The sequence below is a fragment of the Jaculus jaculus genome, chromosome 8 (assembly GCF_020740685.1).
Source record: "Jaculus jaculus isolate mJacJac1 chromosome 8, mJacJac1.mat.Y.cur, whole genome shotgun sequence".
Taxonomy (NCBI): Eukaryota; Metazoa; Chordata; class Mammalia; order Rodentia; family Dipodidae; genus Jaculus; species Jaculus jaculus.
The window spans coordinates 75,571,164-75,588,427 of NC_059109.1; the positions used below are offsets into that span (position 1 = coordinate 75,571,164).

At 45.6% G+C, this 17,264-nt stretch overlaps 1 protein-coding gene across 3 annotated transcripts in view; it reads left to right on the forward strand.

The window, feature by feature from the left end:
- The first annotated feature begins 9,926 nt into the window (after positions 1–9,926).
- The window catches only part of Stx2 (syntaxin 2), a 42,550-nt gene continuing 35,212 nt past the window's right edge, over positions 9,927–17,264 (forward strand). For all 3 annotated transcript variants that reach the window (XM_004668864.2, XM_004668865.2, XM_045157685.1), the window contains exon 1: positions 9,927–9,988. In XM_004668864.2, the coding sequence (XP_004668921.1) occupies positions 9,959–9,988 (30 nt within the window). In that variant the 5' untranslated portion in view covers positions 9,927–9,958. The remainder of the gene's footprint in view (positions 9,989–17,264) is intronic.

A 17,264-nucleotide genomic window follows, 5' to 3' on the forward strand; every position in this document is an offset into this window, starting at 1 on the left:
AAATTTCAGTTAACTTCCCATCCAAGTTAACAACTTCTTCCTTACTTAGCTCCTATATAATTTTTTTTACCTTAAACATAATGTTTATATCACCTGTAAATGTCATGTCACATGCAAGAAAACTCATACATGGATAATAACCAAATCATAATGGCTAATAGACTTGACATGATCTAGGTGTTTCGTTCCTAATGGCTTTGATAACTATCTCTCTCTTGAAGAGCTGCCTCCTTGCCTGTTCATAACATCAACATGGGATAATAACCTACTATGTACACAAACTACAAAATGAAGTTTGGCAAATGGGAAATTAAAAGCTGAAACTCCCAAAAGCCACCTGTGTGACTAAGACTTCAATATTAGACTACACTGACTATGGAGAGGTAAATGTTACCAATCCAGAGCTAATAATATTTTGGGCTATATTAGCCTTTTTAATGGCTAATAATATTATTTCTCTACATGTGACCTGACATCTCTCTGTGACCAACTAAATTATCTACTGCTATAAGTTAAGAAATCTCACAGCTCTATCCTGTTATGTCAGGATGGGCTCCCCAAAATGGAATCACCAAAGACAGCAAGATGGCGACAGACACAAGGAAGTGGGTTACCCACATTCCTCAAGAAGCTTCCCAGCCATTATCCCTTCCTTGCCAAACAATACCCCCCCCCAACCGGGTCATGATTTCATGTAAGTCACTTGTCACTGTTCTGGTGTCACACCCTGGCTCTCTTAGATCTCCCCTAAAGAAACCTTTTTTTTCAACATTTCCCTTCCTCACCTCTCCCAACTGAAGAACTCTATAAAGTGCACTATCTGAGTTTGCTGTGCTCTTCTCTTGAGAGTCAATCCTGGCAGCTTGTGCTTTTCCCAGAATAAAAGCTTCCATCTTTGCCTCAGAGTGGTTTCTGTGGTCTTGGTCACTCCAGGACCTTACACTTCCCTTCAAGTTAAACCTATCCTGTCTCTGACATGTACTTTATTTCCCTGATTATGATAATGTTCACCCTCTGTCCTTACATAATCAGATGCTTCACTGAATTCCTCTAAGACAGAATTCTCACCTTCACTTTACAGTGAGTCACTGAATTCTTTTTTTTTTTTTTTTTTTGTTTTTTGAGGTAGGGTCTCATTCTAGCTCAGGCTGACCTGGAATTCACTATGGAGTCTCAGGGTGGCCTTGAACTCATGGCAATCCTCCTACCTCTGCCTTCTGAGTGCTGGGATTAAAGGTGGGGGCTACCATGTCAGGCTGAATCACTGAATTCTTCATGACTGCTGAATATTAGCCCCTGAACATCCAACTTCTACAGGACAGCATGGGACACCCCAAGAGATCTACTGACCCCCCCCCCCCCAGCAGGAATTAGTTGGAGAAGATCTCATTACCACTATTCTGGCCCATGCAGTCCTTCCCTAAATGCCCCACTCAACCCCAGTTCTCCCCAATTTTTTCTTTTATTAAAAATATTTCCAGAATCTGGACTGAAGGGTTAATAGCCTTCCCTGAAAACTAGAGGGAACTAAAGAGTTAATAACTACCTCTAAGACCAGCAGGCAATGAAGAAACCTCAGAGACATGTGGCCTTGACTCCCTTTAACTCAGAAAACCTTGAGGGAACAGAAACCATGTGGGATATCCTCCCTAGACAATTTGGCTAAAAAAACTTATTCTGAGTAAAGATGAAAACAACTATAGTTCCGTATCTACTTCCCTTGGACCTACAGGTGGTCCAGTCTGTTTTTCTTAGGATCCTCCTGAGTGCTGGGATTGATTAAAGGTGTGGGCCAAGCCTCACTATTACTTCTTATCAGCACATTGATGAGTTTTGAGCCTCCCCAGTAGTCACTGCCATTTGAAAAGAGAAGCTTCTCTAACCAAAAGTGAGAAGTGAGAGTAGAGCTGGAGAGATGGCTCAGTGGTTAAAGGTACTTACCTGCAAAGCCTGACAGCCTGGGGTTCAATTCCCCAGTACCCATGTAAAGCCAGATACACAAAATGGCACATGTGTCTGGAGTTCTTTCTGACATATCTATCTGACTTTCTTCTCCTTGCAAATAAGCAACTTTGTAAAAAATGAAATTAGCATTAATATATGGGAATAAACTTAGATATTTTAAAAATATTTTTTTATTTATTTGAAAGAGGAAGAGAGAGAGAGAAAGAGAGAGAGGGAGGGAGGGAGGGAGGGAGGGAATGATAATGAACTCCAGATGCATGTGCCCCCTTGTGCATATTGCTTTTGTGGGTCTTGGAGAACTGAACCAGGAACCTTTGACTTTGCAGGCAAATGCCTTAATCAATAAGCCATCTCTCCAGCCCTAAACATAAATATTTTGAGGAGAATTTGGTGGGCATACTATATCATTTACCCAAACAATAGAAGTAGCTTCCACTTTAGGGCTTATGACCTCCACAGCCATAGGCTTTTGACTGTGTTTTCAATACCAGGCATAAATTCCCTCCCATGGAGCAGGTCTCAAGGCCAGAGAGCAGTTGGTTTCCCCCATAGCAGATATGCCTCCATTGCATAAGTTGACACATTTTGATCTGTATACCAGACATACAACCTGCAGGGTCCACTACTGGTTAAGATGGTTGATGACTTCTTCCTATAATGGTTTGAGTCAGATATCCCCCATAAACTTGTGTTCTGAATGCTTGGTCCCCAGCTAATGGAAATTTTGCAGGTCTGCACCTTGCTATAGGAGTTGTGTTGTTGGGGGCAGGCTTAGGGGTGTTAGGTTAGGAGTGAACCAATTTCTGCTACTGTTTTTCACCTGCAGTTGGCAAGGAAGTAATGTTCATCTACAGCTTTACTATCTTTCCTCTGTCATCATGAAATTTTCCCTCAATACTATAAGCCAAAATAAACGTTCCTCCCATCAGCTGCTTTTGCTTCGGTACTTTATCCCAGCAACAAGAAGGTAACTACAATACTCCCCCAACAGGCTGCATAGCTCTTTCCAGCATCCTGACAACAAGGAAGAGCATGAAGCTCTGGGTTCCATCCACAGCATTGCATAAACTGGCAAAAAGGCACATACCTGTAATCCCAGCATTCAGGAAGTAGAAGCCAGAGGTTCAGAAGTTCAAGATCATCTTCGGTTATGTAGTGAGTTTGAGGCTAGCTGGGGCTACATGAAATCCTGTCATTGCAGGTCTATAATCCCAGCTGCTGAGGAGGCTGAGGCAGGAGGATAAGTTCCAGGTCGGATGGAGAAACATGTGAGACCCTGTCTAAAATAAAAACACAAAAAGGGGCTGAAAATGTAGCTCAGTGGCAGGCACTTGCCTAGCACACATGAGACCCAGAGTTCAATCCCTAGTACTAGGAAAGTAATTAATTCACAGTACGCTTTGCTAGAATGGCTTAGAACTGGGGTACAAGTTTACGGTCACTCAGCAACTGTTTTTTTTTTTTTTTTCTGTTGGTCCCCACAGTGTCTTAGAGTAGCCTGAATGTTTTAAAAGCATGAATGTGTGTGTGTGTGTGTGTGTGTGTGTGTGTGTGTGTATGTATGTGTATAATATCACACATGCATGTGTGTGTATATGTAACTTGAGCTAGGGCTGTCCCAGAACTCATTTGGTAACCCAGGCTGTCTCAAATTCATAACAATCCCTCTGTCTCAGCCTTCCAAATGCTAGAATTACAGGCCCAAGTGACTATTCAGCATAGAAATTATTTCTTAAACATGTCTTGTTGCAGTGTTACATGCCTGTAACCCCAATATTTGAAAGGCTGAGGCAGGAGAACCAGGAGTTCAAGGCTGTTCTCAGCTATATGCTGAGTTTGAGACCAGCAAGTACTACATGAAATTCTGGATCAAAACAACAACAAAAACCCAAATATGTCTTTTTTGATTTTTTTTTTTTGAGGTAGGGTCTCACTTTATCCCAGGCTAGGCTGGAATTCACTATGTAATCTCAGGCTGGCCTCTAACTCACAGTGATTCTCCTACCCCTGCCTCCCTAGTGCTGGGATTAAAGGGTATGCGCTACCACAACTAGCTTTTTTTGTTGTTGTTGTTTAAAAATTTATTTATTTGAGAGAGAGGAAAGACAGAGAGAGAGAGAGAGAGAGAGACAGACAGACAGATAAAAAGACAGTGAGTATGGTTGCACTAGGACCTCCTGCCACTGCAAATGAACTCCAAATGATGTGTCATTTTGTTCATCTGACTTTATGCCAGTACTAGGGAATCAAACACTGGCTGTCAGGTTTTGCAAGCAAGTACCATTAATTGCTGAGCCATTTCTCCAACCTCAGAATAGGTATTTACTGTTTATAACAATTCCCCTTTCAGCCACTGTGATAGTTAATCTTTACTGTCAAATTGACAGAATTTTGAATCACCATGAAAACAAGTATCTGGCATGTCTGAAAAGGATCTAGATTAGGTTAACAGAGGTGGTTATATGGTGAATTTGACTATGTAGACTCACCCTAACTCTGGGTGGTGCTATTCCATGGGCTGGGATGCAGGATTGAATGAACAGAAAAGAGCTGGCTGAGAACCAGCATTCACCGTTCGCTGCTTTGTGACTGTGGAGTGACTGTGATGAGCAGTTTCATGCTCCTGCTGTCATGCTACCCGCCATGATGGGCTTCAAGCTGGAAGTCGAAATAAACCCTTCTTTCCTTAGGTTGCTTCTGGTCAGGGTTTTGGTCATGGCAACAGGAAAGTAACTTTAGAACAGGGATGGTTCTAAAGAAACAGACTCTGTGGATGAGGTTAGGCCCTTCAGCTCTACCTGTGGATTCTGAGAACAAAGAAGGCCTGGAGGGTGAGCTAATCTCTAGTGACCAGCATGTCAATCTAGCATGCCTGCCTAATGGAACAAAGGATTCGAAGTCAGTGATTCTGAGAGACTGAGCAAGACTGTCCAAGCTGGGTCTACTCTACTCATCCATTCCATGTGGCTGCTTCTGAGCTATGGCCTTAAGAATACATATTTAAAAATATATGTAAAATATAATATGTACATGCACACTCTGATAGCTCTGTTTGTCTTGGGAATCCTGATTGGTACGACCACTCAACTGGGTTTCCAGCTTATTGTCTCATGTCTTCCTAAGGACAATGAGGACCTAAGTCAACCTGTGCATAAGGCATTAAGGCACTGATGCACACAAGTAGCACAGCACCCACTTACTCTCCAACCATCATTCAAACTGCATTCCTATTACTTGTGTGTGCTAGAGAGAGCAAAGCCTATGGCAGCACAGCTCCAGGGGCTCAAGGCCTGAGAAGTGCACTCCTCCTTGTCCTGGTGGTTTGATACATCCTTTGGTTGGCAAATTTTTGCTGCAAGTTCCCATGAGCCCTATTGACAGGGTTGCTTCTCTTGTTCACTCTTTATTCACTTCCTGAGATTTCCTGGAGGGGGCAGTAAAGAGTTTTGTTAACTATCCTAGCTACTTGATAAAACAAATCGCCATTACTTTCATTAGGCAGTCGCATCTCTATAAACAAGACTTCCATCCTTAGACAGAAATGCTTTTTAGACAAAAGGTTTGCTGTCTCCTCATCTTCCTCTTCCCTTTCTCTCCTCCTTTCCTTTCCTTTTTGCTTTTCTTTCTTTCCTTCCTTTTTCTTTTCTTCTTCTTCTTTTTCTTTTCTTTCTTTTCTTTTTCTTTTTTTTGTTTTTGTTTTTTCAAGGTAGGGTCTCTTCACTCTAGCCCAAGCTGACCTTGACTTCACTATGTAGTTTCAGGCTGGCCTTGAACTCATAGTGATCCATTTACCTCTGCTTTCCGAGTGCTAGGATTAAAGGCGTGTGCCACCATGCCTGACTCCTCCCTTCCTTTCTGTGCACCTGTCTGCCTTACTGCCTCAAGCAGCATTCCTGGAGTGGGGTTGTCCAGTGTGGCTTCTATTTTGGGGAACACATGCAAACCCTACAAATTGAAGTATAGCCTTCTATAAATATGTGGTTATTTACCAGAGTATCCCACCCTGCTCACTCAGCATTACTTGGCTCTTGTGGCGGCCTTGGACAGCAGTGATGCAGGAGTCAGGTAGGAAGATCAAGACCAATGTACACAAGAGCAGAAAGCTGCTCGTGTGTACTGGGCTTAGATAGGACAGGACCTGTGTTGTCACTTACCTGTGAGTTCTCACTTTGGTTTTCTATTATGATTTCAACAGTATTTGGTTCTTTTCCAGCTCTGTATGGGCTCTTCTTATTTCTGGGGGCTAAATGTATGACTTATCTATTCAGTCACTAACATAGAGATGTGGGATGGGAAGGATGCAAAGATGGTTAAGTCACAATGCTTGCCCTCCTTATTCATTCATTCACTCACTCATTATCTTGTAACAGTCCTTAAAAAAAGGGATGTGCATAATGCACTGTTACACACATCCCAGGTCTGCATTGTTGGTAAAAATCACCCAACCAAGAGCAGCTTGTGGGGCAAAAAGAGGTTGATTTTGGCTTACTTGCTTGAGGGGAAGCTCCATGATGGCAGGGGAAATGACGACATGAGCAGAAGGTGGACATTACTTCGTGGCCAACACAAGGTGGACCATAGCAACAGGAGACTGTGCCAAGAGAGTGGCAAGGGGAAACTGGCCATAACACCCAAAAGCCTGCCCCCAACAATACACTCCTTAGGGGAGGCATTAATTCCCAAATCTCCATTAGCTGGGAACCTAACATTCAGAACACCTAAGTTTATGGGGGACACCTGAATTAAACTACCACATTAGGCCCCAGCTCCCATAAACTGATAACCATACATGATATAAAATGAAATGCATTCATCCAACTTTAAAAGTCCCTGTAGTTTTTATCAATTCCAATGATATTCATACATCCTCATAGTCCAAGATCTTTTAACTGAGCCATAATGCAAGAAAATAACCTCAAAAAAACCCATAATGGTACAGAATAAACATTCACATTGCAAAAGATGGCATTGGGCATAGCAAAGAAATATTCAAAGAATACAAGGTTTAAAACAACCAGGGAAAACATCAAACTCTATAACTTCAAGTCCAACAACTCTAGCCAGTGACAAATCTCCAAGTCTGATAATTCTAATCAGCAACAAGTAAGTCTCTGGAGTTCCAATTCTGCCCCTCCAGCTAGGATACTCACAGTCCTGGAAAACTTCATAAGGGGTGGCCGCTTTCCTTAGCAGCCATCTCATGGTCCTGGTGTCTCCATTGCAATCCATGGTTCATCCTCATGGCCCCATTGGGTCTCTGTAGGCATCCAGCAAACCTGCTTCACTCTGCCCATGGCCATTTCCAAAACACAAGACAGTGTTGCAAACTCAATGACCCTCTCTTTCGTGCATTTCTTATACTCCATAATACCAGGTAGGGTGCCAGTTTGTTAATCTGGGGTGTGGGGGTATAAAGCAGACTTTGCAGAACAGGACACTCAGGCCCCTTCAAGAGTCTACATTTATTCTTATTGCCACAGTGCTGGTCAGCTGGTCCAATCTCAATGGTTGTAATCTGTCAAACAATTTGCAGGTGAATGGGCAGCAGTTTAGGCCCAGTGATTTCATTTTTTTCTGTGCCATATCCCTCTGCTCACAACAGTCCATTTCTATGCAATGCAACCCTGCACAACTTCTCAGGACACAGCCATAATAGCAAGCCTCACACAAACTGCTAGCCCAGTCCAAGCAAAACTCTTTCTCACCCTCATAAACCAAACCTCATAGTCCATAGTTCTTCCTGCATTCAGGTCTTGAAACTTTGGCCAGAATAGTCCATCAAGCTGTACTTAAATCAGCTCCAAAAAGGCCAAAGCCACACAGTCAGGTGTCTAGCAGCAATCTCACTCCTCAGTACCACTTTATTGTTGCAGTCAGGTTCCCTGTGCTGGTAGAAATCACCCAACCAAGAGCTGCTTGTGGGGAAAAAAAGAGGTTTATTTTGGCTTAAAGGCTCAAGGGGGAAGTTCCACGATGGCAGGGAAAATGATGACATGAGCAAAGGGTGAACATCAGCCCCTGGCCAACATAAGGTGGACCACTGCAACAGGAGAGTGTGGCAAGGGGGAACTGGCTACAACACCTACAAGCCTGTTCCCAACAATACACTCCCTACAGGAGGTGTTAATTCCCAAATCTCCATCAGCTGGGAACCTAACATTCAGAACACCTAAGTTTATGGGGGACATCTGAATAAACCACCACATACACTGTTAGGTGTTTCATAGATAGGATATAAGTCCTGTGCTTCAGGAGCTAAATACCTAATTTCTAGTAAGTCACTATTTGTTTTCTATTTCTTTTGTAATGATGACCAAAAGTTAGCAGCTTTAAACAATAAGAGACAGGTGTGGTGGCACATGCCTGCAATCCCAGTCCTTGGAGGTGGAGGCAGGAGGATTGGGAATTTGTGGCTAGCCCTGGCTACCATAGTGAGACCCTGTCTCAAACAGAAAAGTAGACAAACTAAACAGCCCACGGTGTGACAGTAAGGAGTCCTAGCTCCACAGAAGGGAGTCCAAAAGCTCTACTTGCGGTCTCTGCACTGTTCCCTATGCATAGCTTTTCTCTGTAAGTGTTAATCTGTCTTCTTGTGTTATGGTTTGAATGTTAACCACACAGGGTCATGCGTTTGAACGCTCGATCTCCAGCTGGTGGCACTGTTTTGGGAAATTGTGGAACCTTTAGGAGGTAGAGCCTCGTTGGAGGAAGTGGGTCACTGGGGTTATAGCCTGACTGCTTCCTGTTCCATTAGCGGTTACAGAGTGCCGGCTGCACACTCCTGCCCCATGGAGCTGTGTGCTGTCATACCTTCCTTGTCATGGGGCCTTCCCTTGCCATAATGGACTCCCTCTCCTCAGTGAGCCAAAATAAACCCTCTTGTAAGTAGCTTTTGTCAGGTACACCATCACAGCAATGAGAAAAGTAATGCACTTTGTAAGCAACCACAATAGTGTGCATGATCATTTCCAGTGAGTTTTATGAGTACTTATAGCAAATTATTAAACATATGGGTTTAATAATTTACAGTTGGAAGTGAGGGTGTCTTGGGAACTGATCCCTCTAGCTATGTGGCCAACATCAACTCTGCACCTTCTGTGACACCATTCCAGTTCTCCAGCCACATGTATATATATATTTTTTTCTTTCTCATTTGCTCCTCTGCTTGTGGGTTGACAGTTTCTCCCAACAGAATGATATCCCTGGGCCAGGCCTGCAGGTGCTGCCTGCAGGCTTATTGCTCATGCTTACTGAAAAGGCTGGCTGTGACCCCATTGGCAGAAGGTTGGGCGTATGTTTTACTCAAAGCTTCTTCCAATAGTTTTGCTAAACCTGTCACTGTTCACTGAACTGTTAATTTTTAAATGATAGTTGATTGAGCACATTACAAAGGTTGGGCAATATAAATTAACATCTGTAGTCCAACACAATTGTGAGTTTTAAAACATGAAATGAAAGCTGAGTGTGGTGGCTCAACCCTTTAATCCAAGCCCTGGGGAGGATGAGGTAGGAGGACAGCTATGAGCTTCAAGCCAGGCTGGGCTACAGAGGGAGTTTCAGGTCAGTCTGTCCTAGAGACCCTACCTCGAAAAACCCACAACAAAACATAAAACAAAATAAAAAATACACATAATGAAAGCGAAGAACTCAGGAGAGGATGAAGTGCACATTAAGTACAGGTAGCCAGAAGGGATCGGGCCACTTCCACTTCTTCCACCCCACCTCACCCATCCCAGACTGGACCCCACGCACTTCCCCGCCCTCGCGACGCCCCGCCCCGCCCCGCCTGCCCGGCGGGTTCCTACTGGGAGGGAGGGGCTATGCGCGCATGCGCAGAGCGCACGCTCGCGTTGCCGTGGAAGCGCCTGCCCGAGGGAGGGTCGCGGCGCCCGCCGGACCGGCTGGCTGAGACCGCGGCGCGGCGACCGGAGAGTGCGCGGCCGAGCCCAAGGCGGCGCCGGGCCGAGCGGCAGAGCGCGGCTGGCCGGCGGGGATGCGGGACCGCCTGCCGGACCTGACGGCGGTAAGCGCGGCGCCGGATAGCGGTCCGGGCCGGCTGGGCGGGCGGAGCCCCGGGCGCGAGCTCCCGGAGTGGACGGGCGGTGTCTCCGGGCGGGGCTCCAGGAGTCTCGGGATCGCTAGCGGTCCTGGCGGGCTCCAGGGGTTCTGGGTTCTCCAAGGGTCCGGAGTTCTCCTGGAATCTTGGGGTCTCCGGCGGTCCTGGGGCCACCAGGAGTTCCCGGACGCCCAGGGTCCTGAACCGCCGAGGAAGGACTCGGGGTGCGGACTCTGGACTGGGTCCTCGGGGCGGTGGGGCTGGGGAGCTGCTCCAGGCTGGCTGGGGCCGTACTGCTGGGCGTGGCTCCCTCGGGGTCTCGGGCAGGATGCTTCCTCTGCGCTCCCTGGCGCCGCTCCCACGGGCTGCTGTGGGCTGGTATCAGGGTTCATTCCCCCCTGACTCTGGCCGTGCTCATTTCAGGGGGTGAGACGTGGGTGGCAGGGCCTGGCCTGATGCCTACTGGGAGCTCACTATTGCACCGCTTGCCTGGTTCTTAGCTCTTACCAGTATAAACGCCTGATTAGTTGCCTGCCCTACCTTGGAGGGCCCCTTCTGGCTGCTTTGTCCCCTGGCCCTACAGGATCCCCCCAAATACCACACAAATAGGGCTCACCCAGGGCCGGGTACCTGATGAGGTAGGCACTAACCCAGGCTGTATCACTAAATAGTGCGTTGGGGAATTAGGACTGCGTGTTTTCCTAACACACAGGGACAGCAAATGACCATTGACTTCAGCAAGAGGAAGGCACTGTAAAGGAAAATGAGTTGTAAGAAATCCTTTTCAATTTGCAATGGACACACAGTGATTGTACCTACTTTTAGGGTATATGTGACTTTATTATTATTATTATTATTATTATTATTATTATATATTTTTTTCGAGGTAGGGTCTCACTGTAGCCCAGGCTGACCTGGAATTCACTATGTAATCTCAGGGTGGCCTCGAACTCACGGCGATCCTCCTACCTCTGCCTCCCGAGTCCTGGGTTTAAAGGCGTGCGTCACCACACCCGGCTTGAGTTTTTTTTTTTTTTTAATTTTTGTTTTTATTTTTTTGTGAGTTGAGACATATGCAATATTCGTGATTAGATTGGGGTAAATGGCATATCACCTCAGACATTTGTCATTTCTTTGTGTTAGGAACACTCAGGATCCTCTGTAGTAGTACTTAGACATGTACAATTGATTGTTGTCAATGACAGTTACTCTACTGTGCTATAGAACATTAGAAGGAATTCTTATACAGCTGCACCCCCCCATTAGTCATCTCCTGTCCATCATGCCCTCACCATACCTTATTCTGTTCTCTACTTGAGACAACTTTTTTTTTAAAAAAATACTTATTTATTTATTTATTTATTTGAGAGTAACAGACACAGAGAGAAAGACAGACAGAGGGAGAGAGAGAATGGGCGCGCCAGGGCTTCCAGCCTCTGCAAACGAACTCCAGACGCGTGCGCCCCCTTGTGCATCTGGCTAACGTGGTACCTGGGGAACCGAGCCTCTAACGGGGTCCTTAGGCTTCACAGGCAAGCACTTGACCGCTAAGCCATCTCTCCAGCCCTGAGACAACTTTTAACATATCCATATATATGTGAGAACATGCAGTGTTTGTCTTTTTGTGCCTGACTTATTTTACTTTTGGTCAGCTGGGGTGCTTTTGTTGTAGCTGGATAGAAATGCTGGGAGGGAGAGAAGCGTCCCAGTGCTGGTCTCTAGCAGCCTTTGTATCCTTTGATGTTGACAGCAGTGAGAGGGAAGCTGTTACAGTCTCATCATGCCTTTGGAGCCCCACCCTTAGCTCTACAGGTGTTACAGCTTGGCAGCTGCCAGTATTATAGCCCTCAGCCTTCTCTTCGCTGGATCTTTGGATCCTTGGTCTTTGGTTTCAGCTCTCTGCTGGCCTTCTGCTGCCACCTTGGCTGCTCCCTTGAGATTATCCAACTGCCTGTCTCAGTCCCTGGGCTGCCCCTCCTTCTGCTGTTGTTGGCTGCTGGTATTGTGGGTAGTAGACACTCCTTCATTGTCAAGCAGCTCCTTGCTCTGTTGCCGCTGCTGCTGCTGCTGCTGCTGCTGAGGATCACCACACGGTCTGCTCCTCTGTCACAACCATCCCCTCTACCTTTCTTCTTATTGCTTGCTTAGCACTACTGAAAGCAATCCAGAAACCTGCCTTTATTGGGTCTGTTGCTACATCACCAGAGGGACAGTACAGAAGGGCCTCTTCCAGAGGACTCAAAGGAGTTGAAAAGCCTACTTCTGTAACTGGAGAGGGGGTAATTGCACCAATTACAGCAAACCTGGCATGCACATGAAGATTTGTGTTTTCATCAACCATAACATTGCTGCTTTAGCACTAGTTCCCCTGTCAGGGGAAGTCCTCCCCCTTTGACCTAGTTGGGTATGGTTGCAGGGCTGTCTACAGTTCACTGAGGCTTGTGATAGCAAAAAAAGTTGGGTACAAACTTTTTGAAACAGCCCTGGCTAAGACTGTGTTTTTAGGAGCTGGAGCAATCAGCTGCTGCCATTAGGTAGTTTCTTCATAATAGCTGTGGTGCTGGCACAAGGGTGTCCCATGAGCTGCTAAGCTGATAGTCCTTTTTTTTTTTTTTTAAGGCAGCGAGGGCAGCAAGGGAAATTTCATCCCCTAAGGTCTTTGCCTATTTACAGGAAAATGAAATGAATGTACACAGAAAGAATGCTTATGATAAGAACTTACATCAAAATAGAAGAGAGACTAGATGGAAAAAGAAGAAATTCAGTGGGGGTGGGGAATAGAGCAGCGGAGAAAGGAAGGGTAGTGGGAGGGGATTATGATCATGGTATATGGCCTATTTGTATGGAGATTGTCAATAAAAAATTAATAAAAGATACCTTAAAGAGCTTACCATTAACTGTAATAGTTCTTTTAACAGTCTTTAATATTTCCCAAGTGCCCTGGGGGGGGGGTCCCCTCTTTCTCATGTGTCTCAGTTTCCTATATCATAATGGCCTCTAGTGTTCCATCCATGTTGCTACAAATGAGATAATTTATTTTTTTTTCATATTTTATTTACTTATTTAAGGGGGGGCAGATAGAGAGTAAGAGAGAATGGGAATGCCAGGGCCTTTAGCTACTGCAAACAAATTCCATACACATGTACCCCCTTGTATGTGGGTCCTGGAGAATAGAGCCAGGGTGCTTAGGCTTGGCAGGCAAGTTCCTTCTAAGCTATTTCCTCAGCCTCAAGAATTTAATTTTTAATAATTTTATTTATTTACTAGAAAGAGGGGAAGAGAATGGGCATGGCAGGGCTTCCAGCTACTGCAACCAAACTCCAGATGCATGTGCCACCATGTTCATCTGCCTTACATGGGTTCTTGGGAGTTGAACCTGAGTCCTTTGACTTTGTAGGCAAGCACCTTAACTACTAAGCCATCTCTCCAGCCCGAATTTCATTTTTTAAAAGGCTGAGTTATATTAAAAGTTGATGGATTTTTTTTAATGCGTCTCTCTATGAGAAGGCAACAGTACTGTGAATGAGGTGGAACTAATAGGTATGTATTTATAGAATGGCTGAGAGTGAGGTTTTTAAGCCAACAGAGGTAATTATGGCTTTTCCTCTGTCTTAGAAATATAAGTACTAATGCCTGATGTTTATTGTCTGGTTTTTCCACTGCACATACTGCCTGTGCTCTCAGAATTGCTGCAGCCTCTGAGCAGGGGTCTGGGACCCACTGTTCTAAGGCAGGCCTTCTTTTTCCACTCAGTTCCTTTCACTGAGAAATTTTCACATGATCCTGAGTATATAGAGATACAAAACTAGGTACCAAACTTTTGCTGATTTTATTTTAAATAAAATAAAATAAAAGAGAGAGAAAGGAAGAAGCAGATAGAGAGAAAGAATGGGCATGTCCAGGCCTTTAGCCACTGCAAACTAACTCCAGATGCATGAGCCCCCTTCTGCATCTGGCTTACATGGGTCCTGGGGAATTGAACTGGGGATCCTAGGCTTCACAGGCAAACACCTTAACCACTAAGCCATTTCCCCAGCCCCTTGATTTTATTTTAAACCAATTATTTGGTATACATACAATTTTACCATTCATTTAAAATGAAAGCAAATGTGATACTAATGAGATGGATGTACTTGTTTATTTTACATTAGGAATTTAATCCTGGCTGAATATTTGCTACTGTAGTATTATAGCATCTTCAGTGTTTTTCAGTGTTGAGACATTTTGATTTTATCATCATTAATATTTAGAATTCTGCCTTACATATATAGCATACATAAATACAGCACTTGGGAGGTGGAGATAGGAAGATCAGGAGTTCAGGGCTATTCTTGTCTACATAGCTGCCAGCTTAGGATACATGAGAGCCTGTCTCAAAAGACCAAAAAAAAAAAAAAAAAGCTACCAGATATAAATTTAATACAACATTTTTTTTGAATTCTTAAGGCAGGGTCTCACTCTAGCCCAGGCTGACCTGGTACTCACTCTTCAGTCCTAGGCTAGCCTTGAACCCATGGTGATCCTCCTACCTCACCTCTTGAGTGTTGGAATTAAAGGCATGTACCACCATGCCTGGCAATTTTTTTTTTTTTTAAAGGAAACATGTTCTTTTCAGGTAGTTGAGAGTAGTTAAATATCTATTCACAAACACAGATAAGTTTAAGGTCTGCATAATGAGACCCTGTCTTAAAGAAAATGAATCAAACAAAAACCATCTCCCAGACAACTTGTGCAACAGGAAGAAGGGCCTCACTAGGCTACAGCCTGGGCACCTTAATGAGACTTTGTCTCAAAAAGTAAAAGGAGGTGATACAGCTCAGTGGTAGAGCACTTGCCTGACCCATGTAAGGCCCTGGGTTCAATCCCTCATAGCACCAAGAAAAATAAAAGTCTTTTGTTTTGCTTCAGACATGTTCTGAGGTTGAGGAATAGAAAGTGTTAGGAGAGCACCTGCCATGCATGAACGGGTTCTCTTGAATCCCCGGCTGTGGTCGTAGGACAGGTCTTCTTCCTGACATGCCTACTGGTACCTCTGTGGCTCCTGCGCTTCTCTTTTCCTCTGCCCATTTCACTTTCCCTTGGTTTCTGTTCAGGCTGTGCCCCCAGGAAGTGGTGGTCTTCCTTTCCTCAGTGCCCTCAGTAGGGTCACTGTCTTCCTGTCTCAGCGCTTTAGACTGAGGTGCAGTTGTTTCTCCCTGCACCTCCCTGCTCGTCACCTTTTCTGGGGTAGACCCATGGCTGTGAAGCTTTTGCTTCTCCCCAGGCCCTAAGTCAGAGCCAGCTAGGGGTGTTAGGGTGTATATTTGACAGTGCCCATGGTGAGGGGCTAGGGAAGATTTCTTAGTCAGTAAACTGTATGCCTCAAAAACATGAGGACCTGAGTTTAATCCCAGAACCCAAGTAAAAATGCTGGGCGTGGTAGTAGGTACTTTTAATCCTATTACTGGGGAGGGCAGAGATGGGAAGGTCACTGAGGCTTGTTGGTCAGGCAGTTTAGTGAGTTCCAGGCCAATGAGAGACCATGGTAGAGGAGGATGGTGTTCTCAGGATAACACCTGAGATTTTCCTCTGGCTTCCACATGCATGTCCATGTGCGTGCCTGCACACACAACAAATAAAATGCACAGGGGTGTCTGCTGTCCTCCAGCTTTCTTCTGTTGCAGTGTCAGAAACCCACAGCTCAAGCACAAAGGGAAACTTTGTGCAAGGTAGAGCCATGCTTCCCAGACTGCCCCAGGAGGAAAAGTAACTTAGAGAGAGCCATTGGCGGCTGCCTGATCTGTGCTGCACCTGCTTGCTTCACAGTTTTTCCTGGTTCTTTCTGCCTTTCTGTGCATCTTTTCTCCTCCTCACCCCTTGCCTCTCTCCTTTGTTCCTCTTCATTGCTTTGTTGGTCCTCTGGCTTGCTGCTCTGCTCCAGGCACAGATTTTAGGCATGAACCCACTGAATGGTGTGGGGGTGGGCTCCTGGGGACACACTGATCAGGTTGACCTCTGGGAGCTGAGATTTGAGTAAGGAGTTGGGGGTGGGCAGTTTGCACCTAGAAGTCTTTCAGAGTGATATGTGAAGGGCCTTATGGAGCCATGTGTAGTACATCGGTATGGTCCATCTCGCTGCACTCCAGGCTACACAGCAGTACTCTGCAAGAAGTCAGCCATATTCATGTTTTCTCGCTTCTTTGGTTGACTTTGTTTGAAGTGACTTGGTAATACTTCTTTACACTGTAATTCCTGGCCCCTCAGCTGCTTGAGACCCACTCCAAGGACAACACAGAGAACTGCAGTGGTGTGGTGTAGTGACAAATCTCTGTACAGTTGGGAAGTGTTCAGCTGGGGTGCCAGAGGCCAGAGTGGTGGTCTGGGAGCCTAGGTGGTATAGAAACTCCAGAAGGGGAGCACAGTGGGACAGGGTAGTGCCAGCCCACTGAGGGGAGTGGGGTAGGGCCTGAGGGCTGACAGGAGGGTTCCGTGGGGCAGCTTCTTCCACAGAGAGTGTGTAGATGGGCAAGGCAGCATCTGCTCCACTGTGCCCACAGGGTAATCCTGGGCTGTTCTGCGCCTCAGCTTCATCCTTGTTACTGTAAAGTGAGGATAATAAGAATGAGTGGGGACATATGAGGGGGAAAGTGTCTTAAATTGTGTCCCGGTGAGCTGGAGGCAAAGGACATCTCTGCCAGCTGGGTATGGTGGCACATGCCTGTAATCCAAGCACTCAGGAGGCTGAGGAAAGAGCACCACTGTGAGTTTGAAAATACTCTGGGCTGCAGCTAAGAAATGAGAGTGAGTGAGTGAGAGAGAGAGAGAGAGAGAGAGAGACAGACAGACAGACAGACAGAGACAGAGACAGAGACAGAGACAGACACACAGAGGGGTGGAGCACAGACAAGAAAGGCAAGCACACATAAGGTAGGCCTGTTGCTCAGACAGGGATTTTGAGAAGCGAGACCCAGCTTCTACTTGGAGCACATCCCTGAGGCATGGCACTTGCCAGGTAAGGAATGGAGTTCCTCATAGATGCTGTCCTTTTTCTCTCAGTGGTGCTGAGAAAGAGATAGTGCATCTGAAGTGTTCACAGCCCCTGATGCAGCATGTGGTACCTACAGTAGCCTCCCCTTAGAATTCTGCCCACCTCCTGTGCCTCTGTGCCCATCTCTGCTTAAAGGAAACAAGAAATTGGATTGTGGGCTCACCCTTCCCTAGAGTGAGCTCTTTTTAACTAAACACACCTGCAGCTACCCAGTCC